Source organism: Microtus pennsylvanicus, chromosome 11 (assembly GCF_037038515.1).
Source record: "Microtus pennsylvanicus isolate mMicPen1 chromosome 11, mMicPen1.hap1, whole genome shotgun sequence".
In the NCBI taxonomy this organism is placed as follows: domain Eukaryota; kingdom Metazoa; phylum Chordata; class Mammalia; order Rodentia; family Cricetidae; genus Microtus; species Microtus pennsylvanicus.
In genome coordinates, this window is record NC_134589.1 from 50096453 (window position 1) to 50121101 (window position 24649).

The window sequence follows — 24649 nt, forward strand, 5'->3', positions numbered from 1 at the left end:
TTAACTTTGGTATATGATACTTATCTAAAAAAGTGTCCATTTCCTATACATTTTCCAGTTTTGTGTTATACAGGCTTTTGTAGTAAGATCTAATGATTCTCTGAATTTCTTCTGTGTCTGTGGTTATGTCCCCTTTTCATTTCTGATCTTATTAATTTGCAAATTCGCTCTCTGCCGTTTGATTAGTTTGGATAGGGGTTTGTCAATCTTGTTGATTTTCTCCAGGAACCAGCTTTTTGTTTCATTGATTCTTTGTATTGTTTTCTGTTTTTCTGTTTTGTTGATTTCAGCCCTCAATTTGATTATTTCCAGTCTTCTACTCCTCCTAGGTGAGTCTGCTTCTTTTTTTTTCTAGAGCTTTCAGGTGGGCTGTTAAGTCTCCAATGTGAGCTTTCTCTGTTTTCTTTAAGTGGGCACTTAGTGCTATGAACTTTCCTCTTAGGACTGCTTTCATAGCGTCCCATAAGTTCGAGTATGTTTTTTCTTTATTTTCATTGAATTCAAGGAAGACTTTAATTTCTTTATTGATTTCTTCCTTGACCCAGATGTGGTTCAGTAGTTGACTGTTCAGTTTCCTTGAATTTGTAGGCTTTCTGGGGGTAGCATTGTTGTTGAATTCTAACTTTAATCCATGGTGATCTGATAAGACACAGGTGGTTACTAATATTTTTTGTAACTGTGGATGTTTGCTTTGTTACTGAGTATGTGGTTGATTTTCGAGAAGGTTCCATGAGCTGCAGAAAAGAAGGTATATTCTTTCCTATTTGGATGGAATGTTCTATAGATGTCTGTTAAGTCCATTTGTTTCAATACCTCCATTAATTCTCTTATTTCTCTGTTAGGTTTCTGTCTGATTGACCTGTCCATTGGTGAAAGAGGAGTGTTGAAGTCTTCTACTATTAGTGTGTGCGGTTTGATGGCTGCCTTGAGTTTTAGCAATGTTTCTCTTATGTACGTGGGTGCTTTTATATTAGGGGCATAGATATTCAGGATTGAGACTTTATCCTGATGAACTGTTCCTGTTATGAGTATAAAATGCCCCTCTCCATCTCTTCTGATTGATTTAAGTTTGAAGTCAACTTTGTTAGAGATTAGTATGGCCACACCTGCTTGTTTCTTGGGTCCATTTCCTTGATAAGCCTTTTCCCAGCCCTTTACTCTGAGTAGGTGCCTGTCTTTGTGGTTGAGGCGTGTTTCTTGGAAACAGCAGAATGTTGGATCCTGTTTTCCTATCCAATCTCTTAGCCTGTGCCTTTTTATAGGTGAGTTGAGTCCATTGACATTAAGTGATATTAATGACCAGTGGTTGTTAACTCCGGTCACTTTTTTAGTCATAGAGTTTGTGTGTTTCCCTTCTTTGAGTAGTGTTGGTGAAGGGTCTCTAGATGTCTGAGTTATTGTGGTCATTGTTGGACTCCTTGGTTAGTGATTTTCCTTCTATTACTTTCTGTAAGGCTGGATTTGTGGCTACGTATTGTTTAAATTTGTTTTTATCCTGGAAAATTTTATTTTCTCCATTTATAGTGAACGAAAGCTTGGCTGGGTATAGTAGTCTGGGCTTGCATCCATGGTCTCTCAGTTTCTGCAGCACATCTATCCAGGACCTTCTTGCTTTCATGGTTTCCATGGAGAAGTGAGGTGTAAGTCTGATAGGTTTACCTTTATAAGTAACTTGGCCTTTTTCCTTTGCAGCTCTTAATATTCTTTCTTTATTCTGTATGCTTTGTGTTTTGATTATTATATGGCGAGGGGATGTTTTTTTTTTTTTTGATTCAGCCTATTTGGTGTTCTGTATGCTTCTTTAACCTTCATATGTATATCTTTCTTTAGGTTGGGAAAGTTTTCTTCTATAATTTTATTAAATATATTTTCTGGACCTTTGAGCTGCACTCCTTCTCCTTCTTCTACTCCTATTATTCTTAGGTTTGGTCTTTTTATTGTGTCCCAGATTTTCTGAATGTTTTGTGATGAGAGATTGTTGGACTTGCTGTTTTCTTTGATCAGTGTGTTTATTTTCTCTATGGTATCTTCAGAATCTGAGATTCTTTCTTCTAACTCTTGTATTCTGTTGGTTATGCTTGTTTCTGTAGTCGCTGTTTATTTACTTAAATTTTTCATGTCCAGTCGGCCCTCTGTTTGTGATTTCTTCTTTGCCTCCATTTCAGTTTTCAAGTCTTGAACTGTTTCCATTATCTGTTTGATTGTTTTTCCTTGGTTTTCAAGGGTATCATTCACTGATTTACTCAATTCTTCAAACTTTCTGTTATATTTCTCATCCATTTCTATAAGGGTGTTCTTTACATGCTGTTTAAGGGCGTCAATCACTTTCATGAAGTCAATCTTTTCTACTTCTTCTTGATTAAGGTGTTCATGTCCTCCCGTTGTGAGGTTGCTAGTTTCTGGTGGCTTCATGTTGCTCTTCAGCTTGTTGGGTGAATTCTTGCATTGGCACCTGCCCATCTCTTCCTCCAAATGCTCCCCTATGGATCTTCTTTTACAGGTTCAGGTATCCTTGCCTACTGATGTATCTTCCCAGTGATGGCTCTCCCCAGTGATGGCTCTCCTGGTACCGAGATCAGATCTCCGTGCCCAATGATGGCTCTCCCCAATGCTGGCTCTCCTGGCACCGAGATCAGGTCTCCATGCTGGTTGGGTAGCTCGTAAACAAAGTGCCTACCTTGCTTGGTGCAGTCAGGCTAGAGTGGCTCCCAGGAGCACAAGGCGATGTCCCCAGTTAGTTCCTTGGGCAGATAAGGATACGGAACCTGAAACAACCCTATCCTATAGCAATACTGACGAATATCTTGCATATCACCATAGAACCTTCATCTGGTGATGGATGGAGATAGAGACAGAGACCCACACTGGAGCACTGGACTGAGCTCCTAAGGTCCCAATGAGGAGCAGAAGGAGGGAGAAGATGAGCAAGGAAGTCAGGACCACAAGGGGTGCACCCACCCACTGAGACAGTGGGGCTGATCTATTGGGAGCTGACCAAGGCCAGCTGGACTATGACTGAAAAAGCATGGGATAAAACCGGACTCTCTGAACATGGTGAACAATGAGGGCTGATGAGAAGCCAAGGACAATGGCACGGGGTTTTGATCCTACTTCATGTTCTGGCTTTGTGGGACCCTAGCCATTTTGGATGTTCACCTTCTTAGACATGGACAGAGGGGGAAGGTCTTTGGACTTTCCACAGGGCAGGGAACCCTGACTGCTCTTTGGACTGGAGAGGGAGGGGGAGAGGTGTGGGGGAGGGGGAGAAGGGTGGGAGGAGGGGGAAACTTTTTATTCCTTTTCTCAATAAAAAAAAATTCTTGTTTAAACAAAAAAAAGAAAAAGAAACAAAGGAACTCCCACCCGCTTGGTTGCCCTGAGGATTCGGACCCAGCGCCCAGACAGGCTGAGCTGGGTGATGTTATGTGCCCAAAGAGGGCAGGGGGGCCGAAGTGGGGAGGGTTCTGGATGCAAGCTGGGTGGGAAAGGAAGAAAGAGGCAGTATGCAGGGAGTAGAGGCCCTGCAGAGAGCCCAAGAAGGATAGGGGGTTGAGGAACTTCTGAGATCCCTGTCCCGGGTTGGCGCCGCGGGGTCAGAAACTCACCCCAATCTCATTAAAACTCTTATAAGCTAAAATTACTGATATCAATTAGACAATTCAGCTTAAGGATGAGTATTCTTCAGGACAATCCAGAGATGTAAATGCCCAGTAAGTCAGAATTTATTCATAAGATAAACACTGTGGTGCAGGGAAATTTACAATAGCATATGTGAATGTACAGACAGAGGCAAAAGATATTCCAGATTCTGTAGCCTCGTGACTTGGCCTAATGAGGTTTCCCTTTAGAGAATTTACTTCTGGTAGGTTGGCAGCTTAAATATTAACCATAATCTGCTGCTCCTTTGACAATGGCACCAACACAACTAGACTGACTCAGAAACAGACACAAAATGAGAACACTGAATGCTATGATAAGGATGTAGATGAGGAACCACACAGGAAAGGATCCAGATCTTGGAACAAAGGAGCAGGTAGAAGCTGGTGAATCCTGGGATGGCATATTGAGTCCTGGTGCTCAGACAGATAGAAACCTACTCTGCCCTGTGAGGCTGTGCACATCAGACCATGCGCACATGAATCACATCTACCAAATATCTCTCTCCCTCAGGTCCAGATGGACTCCAATCACTAATGCCAGTTGGCAGATATTCTTCTCCACTCTTGAGTTCACAGGAAGTCTGAAGGTGCTCGACCTACGTGGAAATCCACTGAGCTACTGTGCAGTGCAGAGCCTCTGTAGGACACTGAGATGCCCTGGATGCCAACTAAGGACATTATGGTGAGTCTGGCCTGGGTTCTTCCCTGAAGCAGAGATGGATGGCAGAAAGCAAAGGCAAAAGCTGGACCTACAGTGAGGCTTTCTTTTAATCACATATTCATCCTCTTGCCCACACCTGTAACAGACGCCTAAATGTTATGATAAAGAAATGGAAAATGTATTGTATTCTTAGAGATCATGAAATACTGATATTCTCCAGGGAGCCCCACTAACTATTGCTAACAACAGGCCCATGAGGGCTCCAGTGGAGCAAACATACCGAGGAAGTGGCTGCAGGGGAGCTGAAGAGCACAGAGGAGGAGGCTAAATAAAGCAGAGGGGAGAAAGCTCCAGCCAGGGAATGGCATCCCCACTTCCTCCTGCTCTCTTCCTTGTAACCAGACTTCTGCTCTGTTTCTATGGACTCCATCTTTACTAAGATATCCCATATGTGTGTGTATATCTGAAACATTGTGATTTGAGACCATCGCAATGTAATTGAAATTTATAAATATATAGATACCTTCAGAATACATAGAAACGTGAAGCATATTTTAGCACTATGGCTTCCAGGAAAACTTTCATTAAAATTAGAAAACTCAAAAAAAAAAAAAAAACAAGTGAGTCATGTCCTTATTCTATGGCTGGTGAATGTCACTTCAGATGTCTCTTGAAATACACTGGTGAGCTGTCCTGGGTCTCACGGTGGTCTGTCATGGCCAGTCACAGCAGAGCTGTGGGTCTCAACCTGTGCTCCATGATTCTGCAGCTCAGCAGTGGGAAGCATGGGATTATCCGCCCAGAGGAGAAAAGGCACTAGAAAAGCTAAGCACTGCTAACACCACATGCCAGGGCTCACAACGGGAAACCATAGCACAGTTCCCAAGAGCAGTGATCCCTGGAGAATCTGATGGTGAGCATCTCCCATGCAGGCTTGTCAACTGTGGCCTCACATCCAGCCACTGTGAGGACCTGGCCTCAGTATTCTCATGTAGCTCCAGCCTGACTGAGCTAGACCTGCAGCTGAATGCCTGGGAGACTGTGGTGTGAGGCAGCTATGTAAGGGCCTCAGGAATCCTGCCTGCAAAGTCAGAATCCTGCGGTAAGTAAAACCCAGGATTTCCATTCTAGGCAGGGGCAAAAGAAGGGACATGAGGGAGTGAAAAATACGGGATATGGAAAAGAAGTGGGAGGGGGAAATGCATAGTCAGAGTGGCTCCTGACCAGCTGTGCCGCTTATACCTGAGACCTGGGCAAGTCACCGTAGTCTGTAAAATTCAGTTTCCTCATCTATCAGGTGGAATACCCACTTCATGGATTCTGATGACATAAAGTGTACATATGTAAAAACAAATACCAGGTAGGTAGTTAGGCACTGTGCAGTCATATGTATTAGCAAGGCTGTTACCTTACCAGACTCCCTTGCCTTCCTCCAGGACAGTGATTCAATCATTTATCATTCATGAATACATATGTGCTTGCATCCATATCAGGACCCTCTGTGCTAAGCACTTGTCCAGTACCTAGGGATACTATCACAAACACACATGGCTCTCTCCTGCTAAAGCTGTGTGGGAAGAGACAGATAAAGATCACCCACCAGCCCATGACACCATTGCCAAACTCTGCTGAACGCTATGGAGTCAACAGTATTGTGAGAATGTATTATTGTAAGAGAGCCTGCATTATTGGATGGCCCATGAGTGCTTTCCCTAGGCCTGATAGAGAAATAGGCTTTGGTTGGGCCAACCTGGAGACAGCAGTCTGGGCAAAGGAAGAATTGGAGAAAGCTCTAGAACAGAAAGTGGTTGAAGCCCTGGAGGGTCATGGGGTTTCACTACAGGAGGTGGTCCTCTGTCCAGAATGCCTATGGGGATATGGTCATGAACTCCATCTACTGGGAATGCTGATAGCAACTTTGTGACCCTTTTTCAATATGAGTCCCCTCATCTACGTCCATGTTCCCTTTCCTGGGAGAGTCTATTTCCAGTGTGACTGACTTGTGGGAAGGGGTATAAAGGGCCAGCCCTCATTTCAGCTCTGGAAAGTTCCAAAGGTCCTCATCCTGGCTTCAGATCTCCCTGCATACTGACCACGTTCCACTAGGACTTTGTCATGGACACATCTCTGTTTGTTATGCCTCCTGTTCTCTATCCTTTGTCCTGGATTTGGCTCAAGAATGAACTTAATAAAGCTCCTCACTTGTTCCATCTATAGACAACAGTGTCAAGGATTCGGGACCCTGAGGTTTCATAATTCTTTTGTGAATCCCAGGAAATATAGCTTCTTCTTGTGCTTGCAGGCTGGACGTGGCCCCTCTCAGTGACCCAGTGATTATGGAGCTCAGGGCCCAGCAGGCAGAGAATCCACAGCTGATAATCCACAGCACATGTTAAGGAGTGGACACAGAACTCCTACTGGTCAACTCAGACTCTATGTGGCTGGTCCACGACTGAGGTGGGACAGGTATCCTGAGGTGATGGGAAAGAGAAACAGAGTCAAGAAGAAACCAGAAACCATAGAAACCAATGTGAGGAAGGGTTCTGTGTGGTGGGGAGGTTTCATTTAGCAGGAACTGAATCCTGCAGCCAGAAAAGAGGCCAGATGCATGTTTTACATGGCATGAATAATAGAAGAGGCCACGCCCAAGTGGGTGGATAATATAAAGGGTTTTGGCTGTAGGATTTCCTGCAGCACAGCATGACTCAATGACCCATCAATCTAGCATCTTTCATGCTTAAAAACTATAGGGAAGACACTGTTCAGTTCTGCTGATAGCTTGAGGTATGATTGCCCTAGCCCAAAGCTAAATGATGTGCTGATCATGGGGAAACACTTCCTTGGGATTTGCATTTGTGGAACAGGGAACACGACCACCAAGTCTTTCTGTCTTTAATTTTATTGTTCACAAGGTGAGCCCATGAAGAGTTAGATTTTGCCCTCAGCTCACCTTTCCTATTGTCACTGTGCTCTCCCTGCAGTGATGCTGATCTCTAATATTTACAACTGATTTTTCTTTTTGAATCAGGGTCAATGCTTTATGTCTTGGAATTTTTCCTGCCATATAGTATTTTATATTTAAATTCAACTTTACACATATTGAGGGCATTTATGCACCAAAACTAGATTCTTGGCCAAACTGTCTCATGAATGGCACCTTTTACAGTTTCAATGGAAATCTTTCACCTCTCTGAAATTGACATGAACTGGCCTCCACCCCCTCTCTCAGCATTCTTGTCTTCCCTGCTTCCAAAAGAATGTAACCATAAGCTCTGCTTTCAGCATAGAAGGGCTTTCCTAGTCCTAAGGACCAAACTCTTCCACATTCTAGCCACAAAACTCTTCCAAATGCGTAAAACCCATGTGACCAGGATCATTATAACAATGACCCAACTCCTGGTATCAATTTTCTATCCAAGTTTACAAGTTATCAAAGTCTTGTAGCTCAAACAAAATACCTAAATAAGGAAACTTAGAAGAAAGATTTATTTGGCCCACACTTTAAAGGAATAGTTCATCATGGCATGGAGATCTGAGAACATTGAGCCTGCAATGCCTGATAAATTTTGTCAACAGAGGGAAGAGAAACCACTAAATGCTTGTACTCCTATGACCATCTCCATTTTACACAACCCTGGATCCTAGTCCATGGATTCCACAGTGGTTAGGTCCTCCCAAATCTTTAACCCAATCAAGATAGTTTCTTTCTATCATACCCTGAGGCCTGTATCTAAGGTGATTCTAGATTTCATCAAGCTCACATTTGACACTAATGTTTCCACGGATGCATCCACTTGTCTTCAGTGAACAAAGTTAGGAATCCCTGGTCTCTTTCTTAACAGCAAACTCCATCCTGCAACAAGCACATTAGTGGACACTACACTCCAAAGACACTGAGGTTGGTGATGGCAGCGCCTCAGAGAACCTAATGGATGCGCAGTCTCTAACAAAGGCCTCTGAGGCTGTATTCATTGTAGGATCCATGGATGACCAACAAGAATTTCCATTGTACTGTGAATGCTCCCCCAGCAGCAAGACAGGTCAAAGCCAAGGCTGCTCCAATGAGTGGTAATCTGCATGAGTCACTATGGTAACACATCACAGTCACCTCACAGCATGGTGAACCAATAGTATGGAAACGTTTTATTAATCTGCTATGTTCTCAGTGGGAATTAATTAATAAAACTTAAGATTTTCTTGTTCATGGCTTTTCAATTAAACAAAAAATAACCAAAAGCTGAAAATACTTCATAACCAAAGCAGCTTATAGAAGAAAGATTTGGGAATGGTTAGAGTTTCAGAGTTAAGAGTCCATGACCATCATGGCAGACGGCATGGCAGCAGCAGGCAGGCATAGCACTGGAGCAGAGCTGAGAGCTCACATCCTTATTGACAAGGAAGGGAGAAATAAAACTGGAAACAATAAAAGCTTCTTTTTTAAAAGAAGAGGAGGAGGAGGAGGAGGAGGAGGAGGAGGAGGAGGAGGAGGAGGAAGAGGACGAGGAGGAGAAAAGACCTCAAATCCCATTCCAGTGTCACACCTCCCACTCCTTCTCAAGCAGTTCCACCAAATACAGCCACCCATTCTCATTCTAAGCACCACCACCATTCCACATCTTAGTGGCTCTTTTTCCAGCCAAGCACAGTTCAGTAGAAACACTAAATCCCTGTCATTGAATCTGTTCTTTCACAGAGGGACAGGTGGACACATCCTGGTTCCATGTGGCCCACTTTCAAAGACACGGGGTGGTCCTAGAAGTGCCAGCCAAAGTGGAGCAAGGCTACACAGTCTTGGAAAACCCAAGCTTCTCCCCAATTGGAGTTCTACTAAGAATTATGCCTCCTGTCAGACATTTCATCCGCATCACTTCTGTCACGTTGATCTACTATTACCTCAATCTCCAGGATGTCACCCTTCATCTCTACCTGATCCCCAATGACTGGACCATTCAGAAGGTAACACTGAGGACCAGAAATGTGGGGCTAGGGTGGATTGACAGAATACTTGAAAATATAGCTCTCCCTTTGGAGAAATTCTCCACATGGAGTGTGATACAGTTCTATAAGGGGAACCCTGGAGATTATGAGTCTGCAGTCTTCTTGGCCCCCTCACAACAGAGGTTCTTCAACTGCCATTAACACCCCTTTATCTCTACACATCCTTCTATGGCCTCTTTCCACCCATCAGAAGAATGGAAATTCTCCGTATCCAACATGAAACCAACTCCCTTCTTCTCTGTCAGGGACACAGTCTCCACTATGACCCTGACAGAGGCCAATAATTTGCAATCTATATGGCAGAATACAAGTCAGAAGGTTTCCCTGGAGCTGACATCACCCCATCACACAAAAATGTACTGATCAACCAACACACCTTATTCAGACCAGTTAACTGTTGCATTACTGAAATCTATTTAAGTCTCTGTCTGCAATGTTCCCTAGGCCATTGATGAACAAGAAATGAGGTTTCAGTTTGTTCGAATACACAAGCCACCCCCAGTAGACTCTCTTTGCATTGGCTCGCGATACATAGTGTCTGCTTCCAAGAACCTGGAAATCATTCCAAAGGTAAGCATCCAGGGGTTTGCTATTCTACAGGATCAGATGCCAGATTTGGGGCACTTTACAAGGATTTACAGCAAACTGAGATTGGGGAGAAATGATTTGGGCTTTAGGATGAGCAAGAAACCTTCCAAGTTAAGTGGAAAGCAATTTAAGGGATCACACAGAAGGTCTGGTGAACTGAGGAGTTGGTTTTAATATGGCACAGAGAAGGGCAGAGCCTACCGTGCAGCAAATCCTGAGTCAAGGACTTCAGGATGACCTCTCATTCATCGTGATTTGAATCTGAAATGTCTCCTACAGGTGTAAATGTTAAACGCTTGATCCCCAGTTACTGCTAGTGTTTGGGGAGTTGTGGAAACAAATATGTGAGGCCAACAATCACAAGCAGGCCACTAGTGGAAGGCCTTGAGAGCTATAGCCTCAACCTGTTCCTCACCTCAAACTTGGATTCCTGATCATATATAACAAGCTATGCCACAAGCTCCTGCCACAAATAAGAGAGCTCCAGTTTACATGCATTTCCATCATGAAACTAAACAACATAAGCCCTCCCTTAAGTTGTTTCCGCTATATTTTTGTCAGAGTGATGAGAAAAGGAATAGTATGTGGGCTAAGCTGGGCCCATTAGCATTCTCCATATCTTCTGTTGCTACATTCTTTCTATGTCCCCTTTCACAATGTTCCAGCCTTCTGAGTAAAGATGTGCATTCAAAGCTATAGGTTAACTCATTGCAAAAGACACACAGTGTCTAAGCCAGAGTCTACTATGGTGTGCAAAAATAAGAAAGCACAGGGGTGTGGAAAACGCTTGTTCTTTTGAGTAGAGGCTTCTGAAACAGAATCTGTCCTTGCCCCCTTCAGGAACTGGAGCTGTGCTACCGGAGCTCCAGGGAATCCCAGCTCTTCTCTGAGATCTATGTTGGCCACATGGATTCAGAGATTAAACTGAAAATCACAGACAAGAAGAATGGAAATCTCAAATGGGAAGCCTTGCTGAATCCAGGTAAAATTAGTTTAGATCCAGATACTCAAAAGGTTGAAAAAGGCAATGAATTGGGAAGGTGTGTTGTCATTAATTCTTGGTGTCATGAAATAGTCAGATCAGTTATGTGGCTTTTGCTAGAACCAAAGCAGGAGGTTAGAGTTAGAGTGAGTGCAATGGGGGGAGAAGCAGGAAAAGGTGAAGATAAGAGGAGAACAGAAGAGGAGCAGGGACAGAGGAGAGGAGAGGGAGAGAGGCCAAAAGGAGGAGAAGGAGGAGGTGGGAAGCCTATTCCAGGATGGGCCTCCAGTGTCCCAGTTCCTCCAACTGTGCACTCTCATGGTTTCCAGTACCATTCTCAGGGTCCATGCAATTATGAGTGCACTAGTGTGTGTGTTCGTTCATCACACCACAATCCTCATGACAATTACCGCTGCAGAACCAATCTTTCAACATATGATCACAGAACATGTTACATGCAAACCACTGCATACCCTACGCCCCATTTTCTCAGTCCTGCATCGTGAATTCTACTCCCAGTGCCCTAGAAATGACAGATTTTGAGATGCAGAAAGCAACTAGTAACAGTTCACATTTAAATGTGAACAGTGAAAAGGAAGAGATTTTTCCATCAGGAGATTCTTAATCTTAAAATCCCTTTGTTCTTGGCAATTTTTTAATATTTACTTATTTATTATGTATACAATATCATGTCTGTGTGTATCTGCAGACCAGAAGAGGGCACCAGATCCCATTACAGATGGTTGTGAGCCACCATGTGGTTGCTGGGAATTGAACTCAGGACCTTTGGAAGAGCAGACAGTGCTGTTAACCTCTGAGCCATTTCTCCAGCCCTGTCTTTTGGCAATTTTATACATGCATACAATGCATTCTAGGAATTCCATCCTAAAGAAACCTTATTAACCTCCTGCCAGCCCCTCTTCTTTTCTACAAATCATCTCCCCACATTCATTATTGCTTGTGTCTTACAGAGTTTAAGTAGGATCCTCTGTGTGCCTGAGGGTTTTGAACTTCCCAGTAGGGAAGCAAGTGAGTTCACCAGTGGGTACAGATGGATTGTATACACCCTCTTCTCCCTTAATCTATTATTTGTCAGTAGTAAAGCCCTAAGTAGCACGGCCCCTGTGAGCTGCTTCCCCATGTCTAGGGCCCTACTTGTGTGGGTCCAGAGGCAGTAAGTACAGGTGCTAAGAGTTCATGATGGCCATGGTCATGTCATGCTTAGAAGAGACCACAACCTCTTATCTATATATTCTCCATATGTTCTCCATATCTTCACAGCCCTTCCCCATATTTTTTGTCCCTACATTCTTTCCAATTTTTCTTCCACAATGTTCCTAGATCCTCGAGGAGTGATATAATTGTCTACTAATAGGGATTAGCACTCAACCATCCCTTAGTCTCAGTATCCTGCACAGCAGTAGGTATCTGCAGGCACCTCCATTCACAGCAAAGAGAGGTTTTTCTGGTGAAGACTGAAAGTAGCCTTTGTCTCTGGCATAAACATTGCTATTTACAAGAGAATTGACACCATGTTCCTTTATGTAGGCAGTAAATGTAGTTTTTCTAAGGGCCTAAGACCTTCAAAGACCTGGGTTTGTTTGTTTTAATTGAAAAATGAGAGAAAATCATAACAAATTTTAACCTGTATTTTTCTAATTTCTAAGTGTTTTGTACACATATATGTTTTCTCTTTTAAGAATTCTGCTGCTACTCCTATGGCAAATCTCAGAATTGTGCCATTTCCTTGCTATTTAGGTTTTCTGATCCATATATATTCCTATTACTAATATTCTGTCAGATGTTACCTGGGAATAGTTCACCCATTCTTAACTACATCTTCACTCAATTAAGTTTCCTTTGATCTACAGAACTTTTTGAGTGTTCTGATATCCAATTTGCCAAGTTTTGGTTTTATTTCCTGTGCTACCAGAATCTTATTCACACAATCCTGACATATACTGATTAGTTGAAATGTTCTGCCTATGTTTGTTCTATAAGTTTCAGGGTGTTGTGGCACAAATTAAGGTCTTTGATCATTTATAGTTAATTTTTTAAAGGTGTGGTCTAGGCATCTAGTTTGATTCTTGCATACAGTGCTAAGTAGTTTTACAGGACCACTTGTTTAACAGGCTGTAATTTATACAAAGTACATTTTGGGGTTCTTTGTCAAAGTCAAGGTAGGTATGGCTGTATAAACTTTTATCTAGGTTCCGAGTCTATTCTATTGATCTGCACATCTTTTTGTGTCAATACCATGCTGTTTTTACTACTAGGACTCTAGTATTGGTTTGAAAGAAGTGTGATGAAGTTTTCTACAAAATCATTTTTTATTCAGAATTTCCTTGGAAATCCTATGTCTCTAGTGGTTCTGCATGAATTTCAGCATTTTGCCATTCTATTTGTAAAGAATCAGTAGAGAGGATCATCTCTCCTTTCTTCCAGGAGACCTCAGGCCTGCACAGCCCATGATCCCTACAGTCCACAAAGGTCAGTAACACTTATACAGAGCCAGAAAAGCCAATAGTATTCCGCAGGTAGATCATCTGATCCTTGAGTGAAGGTCAGTGAGAAAGGAGGGAGGCTCACTTTGCAAACCTTACCAGGACAGGTAGGCCATGTCAGGTAGGCATGAGAGAAACTCCCCAGGGCAGAGTTTCTCTCATGCCTCTTGGCTTCCCATGTTGAAAATAACCCCACCCTACAGCACGAATAATAAATACCCAGAGACAGATATTGGGGTTCAACCTGAAGATCAGAAAAGCAAAGCAGCCAATTACTGGCTCTCACCACTACCTCAGACTGAAATGGGGTGAGATCCTGTCCACAAACTCCCAAACTCCACAACCCACACTTCACAGTACACTGAGATCCTGCCTCTTTCCCCTTATATTCCTTTCTCTACACAGCCATATCACTCCTGTCTCCACCTCCCTAGTGCTGGGATCTAAAAAAAAAAAAAAATGTTATCCCAAGTGCTGAGATCAACTGAGTGTGAGCTCTATTTCTCTTTAAGACAGATTTAATCTTGTGTAGCCCAGGCTGGCCTAGAACTAACAGAGAACCCTCTGCCTCTGTCTCCCGAGTCCTGTGATTAAAGGTGTGCCACCATTCCCTGGCCTGTATGGCTGAATAGTATGACTGCTTTTCTCACTCATCTTCAGGCAAGCTTTGTTTATTAAAACACAAATAATACATTACTATACTACCCACTCCCAACCTGAACACCTTACCATACACCCTTCCTCTTAGTTATGCAGAGTGTCAGACTAATAACTGGCCTCAGGAAGGATACAAATATTTTTTCTCTTGACTTCCCAGAGGAGGAAGGGAACCAGTGATGCACAATGCAGATGAAATACATTAAAAAAAAAACTGAGCAGACAGTGGAAGAGTCTGTAGAGGCCTCTTTCTATGCTCAGTGTTGATCTTCACTCCTAGATGCTCCTACCTTGCTACACTTTGTGGACCAGCATCGGGAGCAGCTGGTGGCCCGAGTGACATCAGTGGACCCTCTCTTGGACAAGCTGCATGGTCTGGTGCTGAGTGAAGAGGAGTATGGAGCAGTGCGGGCTGAAGCCACCACCCAAGACAAGATGCGGAAGTTCTTCAGCCTCAGTCGGTCCTGGAACAGGGCCAGCAAAGACCAAGTCTACCAAGCTCTAAAGGAAACACATCCTCACCTGATCATGGACCTCTTTGAGAGGTCAGGTGGTGTCTCTGTGGGATCCTGACATCTTAGTGGTTGAGGGGTGCACTCTTCTTTGAGTCCTGGCTCTGCCTGACCTTCCTTTGGCCCTCCAGTTTCTCCATCTATAAACCAGTGGCCATCTGAGTTGCCATTCAAATGGCAATGTTCCTAGGACATCTCTTGGGGACCCAGACATCCCCTCTTGCCCTTCCCCATCCTGTTCATATGGGATGTGCATCTCAGAAAACTTCCAATGGAGCCACCAAGTCTATTGAGCCTTGTCCAGCTGGCTTTATGGCCTGAGTGGCCATCTCAAAACCACCTGACCAACCATGATACAAGCAGAACTGGGAGCATGGCAATGGAGGCAATGAGAGGGTGCTTTCCCTGGAAAGTGAATTCTTATGAATAGGAAAGGAAGGGGGCTTCTTAAATATTTCCCACCCTCAGTTTTTGTTGTCTTTATTCATTCTATTTCTATTTTCAGGTCTTGAACAACTTACTCATTTACTTCCCTTGTTCTTTGTGTTATTTAAATGTTTTAAGGGATTTGTTCCTTTCCTCACAGTGTTTGGATTCTCCTGGATTTCTTTAAGGGATTTATTAATTTAATCTCTGAGGACCTCTATCATCTTCATACAAACTTTTAAGACCTTTTTCTTGTGCTTTAACTATGTTGGAATATTCTGGCACTGCTGTGGTGAATAGGTGGGCTCTAGTTGAGATATATTTGCTTGGATGTTATTGACTGTATTTTTATACAGTCATCTAGGCATCTGGAACTGGAATGATTAAAGGTCTAAGTACTGATATCTGGATTTGTTTTGCTTTGGGTAGGTGTTTGTACCTTGGTTGCTGTTTATTCTGACTATGGGAGAGTGTGATGGGTGTTTGCTGCCTGGTAGGAAATTTTTTTTTTACATCATTAAAATCAGTTTTATTCTTTAGCATTGTGGAGAATTCAAATAATAATGCCTTGTATTTGTAAAGAACTTAATTTACAAGTCCCTCCTCTATTCATTATGTTGTTGGGTTCTTTTTTCTTTTTTTAAAGAAAAATATATATGAAGGCTCGAGTGTATGCAGTAATTATACAGGAAGTCTCTCAAGAACAAGGGCAGAATCTGTCAGACTTCTGTTACTCCCCAGGTCTAGGAACAGGAATATAATCATTTTCAAGAACCAATTAATTTAATTCACAGTCAGAAGTGGGCACAACTGCTTCCACAAGTGGAAAGAGTTTAAGAAGCTCTGCTCTGTCTTCCTGAAGACAAATAAGAACATTGTTCCTCACAGAGAGGTCTCTGAGTTACACAGCTAGCATTGGCTCCACAGAGTAACAAGCCAGTGTATGGAAACTGGGATGTGATAAGCTTAGGAGGAACAATGACATCATAATAGTAAAGACAAGTGACAGGGGGGCAGAGGGTGTAAAAATGCAACAATCATAAACAATAAATGAATTAGCAGAAAGAACCAAAAATGACACAGAAAAAAAAACATCAGGGTGGTACCAGACCAACTAGTTTGTTCTGATAGACCACGAAGTGTGCATTCTCTCTGAGATGCCATGCTCTGGTTTCTAAACTGGAGACAGTGGTATTGTACTAACTAATAGCATCACTTACCTCGATTCATACCTCAGAGGTGTGATTTGAGGAAAATGGCCTGTTGTATGATGTCTGGTAGCCTTCCTTCTGCCGACCTGACTTTCACCACCTGGTAAGAAATTTTATGCACCTAATATGTGTGGTCAGTGAGGTTTCCCAGTAAAACTTATTTCTTATCATTGACAGCTGACTCTTAGGAATGGGGCTAGGCTGAGAGTCGGAAGGAGTTCACAGGAGGGAGGAGATCAGTGTTCAACAAGAACCTGCTTCTTTAGTCTCCTATGAGACTAAATGAGAGGAGAGACAGTAAAAAAAGGTCACTCACAGGTCGGCTATAGCACTGGGGGTGAGACTGGATTGGATCTAGAGGGACAGAAGGAGAAAGGAAAATCTATACACAACCTACCTGCTTCCCTGGCAGGAGTAGCCTGTGGGTTATCAGGCAGTATCTGCAGGAATTGGAGGCTGGGATAAAGCAACAAGTGGGGTAGAGAGGCTGGGAGGGAAAGTCTGTGGGATCCACAGGAGATGGTGGCAGAGGAGGAAGGAAGGCAGAAAAACAGGTGCTCTGTTGCAGAGATAGTGATGAGACTGGGGTATTGGGTTTGGGGGAGAGGAGGGAGTAGTGAAGGTCCTCAGTTAGCTTACCTGTTTCCATGACTACACAGCTGGTGTGATCACAGGAATGAATGCCAGCTGGTTTGGAGGCTGAGCTCCTGGGATGAGTTGGGGGAAGGAAGGTTGGAGCAGAGGATTTTTGAGATTTGAAGGAAGTGTCCTCAGAGGGGAAAGGAGACCACAGTAGGTGTTCTTTTTAGTTGGGGATGAGACTTGGGTTAGTGGGAGCTGAGGAGGGGAGGAGACCTGCAGTCAGCCTAGCACAAAGGGATTTGCCTTCTTCTCTAAGCCTCGTGGAATTTTCCCGAAATTGATGATATACTCAGACACAAAGCAAGACTCAACAGGTACAAGAAAATTGAAATAATGTCTTGCATCCTGTCAGATCACCATGAATTACAGCTGGATCAACAACAACAGAAAGCATACAAACTCATGGAAAACGAAAAACTATCTTCTCATTAAAAAAAATAGATCAACACAGAAATAAAGAAATTAAAGGCTTTCTAGAACTCAAGGAAAATGAATACATGATATGCCCAAACTTATGGGACACAAGGAAAGCAGCGCTAAGAAGCAAGTTCATAGTGCTAGTGAATACATTAAAAAACTACAGAGATCTAATTCTAGCAACTTCACAACACACCTGAAAGCTCTAGAACAATAACAAAAGAATTAATCACACTCAAGAGGAGTAGATCGCAAGAAATAATCAAACTCAGGGTTGAAAATAGTAAAATACAAACAAAGAGAAAATTTTTTAAAAATCAATAAAATGTAGACAAATTTTTCTTTGGGCTGAAAGTTCTTTTAAAATGACACAGAAGATTATTTTTAATTATGAAAGCTTTGCCCTAGCTTAGGCTTGTTGTACTAGCTCTTATAACTTAAATTAACACATATTCTTAAATATACATTCTTTTGCGGAGCTTGTTTATCTTTGCTCTGTATTGCCTGTCCTGCTTCCTGGACATCTGGCTGGTGACTCTGCCTTTCCTCTTCCCAGAGCTCTCTGCCCCAGGAAGTCCTGCCTTACCTCTTGCCTGCCTAGCTTATGGCCATTCAGCTTTTCTTTTGTAAACCAATCCCAGTGACACGTCTTCATACAGTGAAAAGGAATATTCCACAACAATAAAACAAATAGTTGTTTCTTTGAGGAAATCAACAAAATTCATAAATTCTTACTCAAATTAAATAAGAGGCAGAAAGAGAATATTCAAATTAATAATATCAGAAACAAAAGGGAGACATAACAACAGACGCCAAAGAAATCAAGAGATCATAAAGACATATTTTAAAAACCAGTGCTCCAACAAATTGAAAAATCTATAAGAAATGGATAATTTTCTCAATACACACATCTTATCAAAGTTAAATCAAGTTCAGATAAGCAATTTGCACAGATATATAACCCCTAGTGAAACAGAGGTAGTCACTAAAAGTTTTCCAAACATGAAATAGACCAGGACCAGATGGTTTAGTGCAGATTTCTACCAATCATTCAATGAAGACCTAATACTCCTCAAATTATCGCACAAAATAGGAGCAGAATTAGTATCGCCATATTCATTTTATGAGACCACAGTCAGCATGATACTCAAAAAAAAAAAAAAAGATTCAGCAAAGAAAGAATTGCAGTCCAATTTCCTTAATGAACAAAAATGAAAAAATACTTGTAAAATACTTGCAGTTTAGGCCTGGTGGACCCCAGAGGCCAAGCACAGGTCCACCCCAGGTCTCTAGACTTGGGGCAGGAAGAATTTCACTGCCCTCTGGTACTAGGTAGTCAGGCCCCATTATGATTTGGGGCAGTAGAGTCCTGCCCAGCACCACGACAGACTGAGTCAGACAAGACCCACAAGCAGGCCAAAGGGGGCTGCCCTGGGCTCTGAGGAGGAATGATGGTCCTGTCCTGAGCCAAGATGGCTGAGTGGGAAGAGACCCATAGATGGCACGGGGCAAACAGGCACAATTATGGTCTACAAATGTACGTTATGGTATGGGAGAGAAAAAAGACAGAACGGTTTGTGTCCTGTGGACAGAGGCAGATCTGAAGAGGTGAAAGTGGTGAGGAGCAGGCAGATGAGGGTGGCTTGATTGCCAGCCAGAGCCATGGTGATGTCAGGGCCTGGGCTGCTGCTGGGGCCCAGGTCTGGGTTCATGACCCTGATGCATTCAAAGTGTGTATTGATGTCTATGACTCCTGATACCACCAAAGGTCTAGAAGGTAGACTTGGCACCACCCCTTACCACACCTTACTGACTATAACTCTGGAGAGAACTGGTCCTGCCCCTCACCTACTGAAGCACTCTGGAGAGTGGACCCTATACCTCCCCTGGGTAACACAATAGAGCTGTCCCTGATGGGATAGGTGTGGGAGAGCTGACCCTAAAAGCAGGAAAGTAGGAGAACTGGCCCCACCCCTTGTTTATCTCTGCAAAGGATGAGCTAGCCAGGTCAATGCAGGAGAGGTCTCCCTGGTGAAACTGATAAGAAGCAAGAGCTGGCTGGTGGATTGACTAATCCTGCAACTGTCCAGGCCCAGAACCAGGGTTATAGGTTGGTCAATAACATCTAACCCATGTATAATCTGCTGGAGCAAATGAAGGGGCTGGTATTGCAGACCCAAAGCTGGAGAATTTCCATAACACAAGGCAACAGCAGACTATCCAAGAGGAGTCCAATGAGGGCCCAGCATCAAGAGTGTAGCAAAAACCAGAAGCCCAGAACGAGATCAATGACCTTTGCAATGAACACTTGTGAATAAAGATATCTGAATAAACGGTTTACTGCATGACTCACTGTGTCACACTACGGCTTTCATGACAAGATTGATGATTTTAATTTTTTTCTTCTGAAATTTATGTTATTTTGGGGGGAGAGGTTGCAAGGACAGAAAGCAGATACAAAGGGATGAGGAAATAAATGGAATTGAGATGCATGATGTGAAAGACACAAAGAATAAATAAAAAGAAATAATACTTAATATGTTAGAAGAAACATTAAAAATGAATTTAAAGAATACTTGCATTTCAAATGCAAGACCGCATCGAAAAGATCATCGGTGATTATCTAGTAGGCTTCATTCCAGAGTTGCAGGGATGGTTCAATATATGAAAATCAAAAAAATAAAAAAATAAAATAAAATAAAAAAAAATATATATATATATATGAAAATCAACAACTATAATCTGCCATATAAACAAACTTAAAGATAGTAATGGAAAACACATGATAAGCTCATCATTTCATTAGATCCAGAAAAGGCCTTTAACAAATCCAACTCCCCGTCATAATGAAAGTTCTTGAGACACGATGGATAAAAAGAACATATGTAAACATAATAACAGCAGTTCACAGAAAGTCCATAGCCAACATCAATTTAAATTGAGAGAAAATCAAAGCAATTCCACTAAAAGCAGGAGCAAGAGAAGGTTATTGACTCTCTCCATATTTAGTCAAAATAGTATTTAAAGTCTTAGTTTGAGCAATAAGCTAAGGCTTATTGTTTATAAGATGTATAAGCTGAAGGAGATCAAGGGGATATAAATAGGAAAGGAAGTACTCAAAATATCTTTATTTGTAGATGATTTGATAATACACATAACTGTCCCTAAAAATTCCACTGGGAAACTCCTAAATCTGATAAAAAACAATTTGATCAAAGTAGCTGGATACCAAGTTAATTCATAACCATCTCTACAAGTGACAAATGGACAGAAAAACAAAGAAACATCTTAGCCTCAAATAAAATAAAATATCTTGACATAACTCTAACCAAGCAAAGGAAACAAATGTATGATGAAACTTCAAGTCTTTGAAGGAAGTAATTGAAGAAGATATCAGAAGATGGAAAGCTCTCCCATGCTCATGGATCAGTAGGATGAACATAGTAACACATGTAAACTCAAATGTTCTCCCATAATACAATACAGACATGAAGCACAGTTAATAAAATCTCAGAAACAGATATTGGGGTTCAGCTTGAAGACCAGAAAAGTAAAGCAACCAGCCCCTAACTCTTACTGAACCTCAGTCTGAAATGGTGATTCTGTCTCCAGGAAACCTCAGAATGAGACTGAGCCTGAAAACGGTCTCTTCCCATTTTATAATACTCTCTAGTTCTCGAATCAAAGGTGTGTACCACTGGGATTAAAGGCACACACTGCCCCGTTTCTATTTCAACTAGTGTGGCTACTGGGATTAAAGGTGTGTGTTAATACTGCCTGGTCTGTAAGGCTGACCAGTAGGGCTCTTTTCCTCTCTGATCTTCAGGCAAGCTTTATTTATTAAAAATATAAATGAAATACCACTACAAAAATACATGTTAACTTGTTACTTACAAGTTAAAAAACAAAAATAGAAAAATATTTAAATTTTTACAATCCGTTATGAAGTTATCATGTTTCTATAAGAGCAGAAGGTCTTTCATGTATAGGGAAATGCTGTAATCACAGCAAACGATAACCTCAACTATGAGCCAAGGTGTTTCAGAAGCATCACAGGGGTTGTGTGGTGTGTGGTTGTGTTGTGTGTGGTTGTGTGGTGTGTGGGTTCGTGCAGTACAAAGTACTCAGGCCGGGTGCTCAGAACCAGAGGTGTGAGGAAGTCACATGATGCAACATGGCACACACTGCAGAAACGCCTCAGATTCAGTGCACATTTGAATTAAGCTTGGCCATTTCATGTACACAAAACATTTTTCTTGTCAAAATTTTGCAATTGCCAGAGTGACATCATCCCATACAGAGATGTGATTCACAGCTTAAGAACCTGATGTACATCCTGGCAGTGGAGGTGCATGCCTTAAATCCAGTACTTGGGAGGTAAAAACGGGTGGATCTCCGTGACTTCAAGGCCAACCTCATCTACAAAGGAACTTCTAGGACAGTTAGAACTGTTACATAAGGAAAGCCTGTTGAAGGGAAGGAAGGAAGGAAGGAAGGAAGGGACGGAGGGAGGGAGGGAGGGAGGGAGGGAGGGAGGGAGGGAGGGAGGGAGGGAAGGAGGGAAGGAGGGAGGGAGGGAGGGAAGGAGGGAGGGAGGGAGGGAGGGAGGGAGGAAAAAGGGAACTGATGGTACAATTTTAAAATGAGGGGCAGACATAAGACTGTGATTAAGAGCCTTGCTGCTCTTGCATAGGCTCAGAATTCTACTCCCAGCACCATAATCAGACAGATATACATTCAAAGACACACACAAACACACACACACACAAATGTACACACATTCACACACAAAGACAAACATATAAAAGAATGACAAATTGGGATTCCTCTTTATTGCTCACCCATCTACCAAAGTAGGACTCAATGTTCATGATGGTATGTTTGCCACAAGGGTAGGCCTACCAGTTTCTTTGCCCAGGCTGTCTGGATACCCTCTGGATCACGTTTCTGGTCCCCTACTTCCCAGACTCATAACCAAAGCTGTTTTCCTGTTATCCTGGCTTCTCAGTGCCTCCCATCTTCTCCTCTGGACTCCGCAGGTGTGCTAGCTCAGCCTGTGGGAATCTCTGAAGTTCTCCCTCTCTTTATCTCTTAGGACACAGTATTTTCCTTATTGTCATGCCTACCCTTCATGTTGTCACAGGCAGAAAGCTTCTCCCAAGATTCTTACACAGAATCCTCTAGGGTTTTATTTGATAAGAGATAATTCCATGTTTTGACCTTCCTTTCTGCTACATTGACTTCATTGGGAGTTTGGAAATAAAACTAAATAGTTGGATATTACAAGGGAACTCAAGGCTCTTAAATGTATACAAAAGATATAAAACCTTGGGTTTCCTTGTAAATAAGAGAAAATGCTAAAATATCATGCTGTGGAATATTAGTTGAAGTTGTGCTACGTTTATTTATGCTATGGAATATTTGTTTTAATGATTCAAAGGTGTGCTGCATTCTTTTAGGTTGCATTTGTTTAACTCTGTGAAGCTGTGCTACTTTGCCTGTCTAAAACCCCTGATTTGTCTAATAAAGAGCTGAACGACCAACAGCAAGGCAGGAGAAAGGATAGGCATGGCTGGCAGGCAGAAAGAATAAGTAGGAGGAGAAATCTGAGAAGAAAGGATCAAAGATCTAGGGAAAAAAGAAGGAAAGGAGGACGCCAGGGGCCAGCCACCCACCTATATAGCAAGCCATAGAGTAAGAAGTAAAGGAAGATATACAGAAATAGAAAAAGGTAAAACCCAGAGGCAAAAGGTAGACTGAATAACTTAGTTAAGAAAAGCTGGATAGAAACAAAGCAAGCTAGGGCAGGGCATAGAAGTAAGAATAAGCTTCCTCCAAAAGCTAGAGAGAAACCCTGTCTCAAAAAACAAACAAACAAACAAACAAAAAGAATAAGCCTCCATGTGATATATTTTGAAGCTAGCTAGTTGACCTCCTAAAGAACCAGAAGAGCAAAGAGAAAAAAAACCAACAACAATATCAATACCAATTTGTAAATATAAATTTAAGTCTGAGTTACTTAAAAGATATATAAAATGAAATATATTTAGGTATACTAATTTCATTTCATGAATTATTGGTATATAAAAAGAAGTTCACATTCCTTTCTTCTGGCTGTGTGCTGGAACGCAAGGTCACTGAGTGCTTTAGGTAACCCAGGCCTTCTGCTGATGTGGTTAGGATGCTCTGAGAAACAAGTTATGACAGGACAGACTCTGTGTCCAGCAGCAAATCCACACGGACACAGTCCCCATACCTGAGGTCCTCAACTTGGGTCCTCCAAAGGACATGTCACCTGGACAGTGGTCAAGTGTTTGGTTGCTTCAATCACATACTGGTACATTCACAGCTTTTTTTATTTTTTACTGTTAAAATACATTAGTGACAAGTTTTTTGTGTCAAGTTTCCAGCTGTGGCTTCCCTGTCAATAAAATGTCTTTGGCAGTGTGAACCAATACCAATAGTCACAACAGAGAGCAAAGGGCACCTCCTTCTTCGTTTTGGAGTGGAGGGCTGGCTGCATTCTCCTGCCTGTCCTTTCTTACATTATAAAATTTTTTATTTAACATTTTGTGTCCTCCAGGAGAAACATTGCAAAATTAAAAACCACAATCTTTGGCTCTTGACTCCTCAAATGTGTTTTTTATATTTTCCAACATAATATTTGTATTGCTTATTTGGGAATTTCCATAATGCAGCCCAATCACACTGACTTCCCAGTCCCTGCATGAATATCCTCCCACCCTTCTAACCTCTCCCACCAAAAATGAAGAAGAAGAAAGAAAGGAAAGAAAGGGGAGGAAGGAAGAAAAATTAAGGAAAGGAAAAAATATGAGTCACAGAAACATCTATGTCCCTGTTTCAAAACCGTGAATCTGCAGTAATCAATATCGCTGTAAAAGTAGCTTCCTTGCCCTTTACAGTCAGTGGAATCATGAATCATGGGCTTCTACTTGGTTTCTGGCAATAGCACTGCTACGAACATCCACCTGGTCTACGGACTCAGCACTTTCCAGGAACTTCCTCTTGATGTCCTGTGGGAGTGCAGACAACAGACGACAGGACGGCCCTCTGCTGAAGCACAGAGCACAGGCACCATCACAGTCTTTATCAGCAGCACGGGCCAAAGCTGTCAACATGGCCTCTGGGGTAACATGGGCCATGAACACCACTATGTACCTCAGTGATAGCCAGGCCCACGGACATCAACATGGCCTCTGGTAACGGCACAGACAACAGACATCCACATGACCCCAGAAGACCTCAAAGAACACCCACATCAACATGGCCTTCAGCAGGCCCAGGGCCCATGGATATCAACATGGCTTCTGACAGTGGCACAGACAGCGCACGTCCACATGGCCCTCAGTGGTAACATGGGCCTCAGATGTC

The 24649-nt window shown here is 42.4% G+C and overlaps 1 protein-coding gene across 1 annotated transcript; it reads left to right on the forward strand.

The window, feature by feature from the left end:
• Positions 1 to 8248: 8248 nt before the first annotated feature.
• On the forward strand, positions 8249 to 15463 carry LOC142831595 (NACHT, LRR and PYD domains-containing protein 1a-like). The gene is made up of 6 exons (XM_075941809.1): positions 8249 to 8360; positions 9014 to 9276; positions 9763 to 9888; positions 10747 to 10888; positions 13334 to 13378; positions 14330 to 15463. The coding sequence occupies exons 1-6, from the start codon at positions 8249 to 8251 to the stop codon at positions 14620 to 14622; spliced, it is 981 nt and encodes a 326-aa protein (XP_075797924.1). The 3' UTR covers positions 14623 to 15463.
• Positions 15464 to 24649: the final 9186 nt, after the last annotated feature.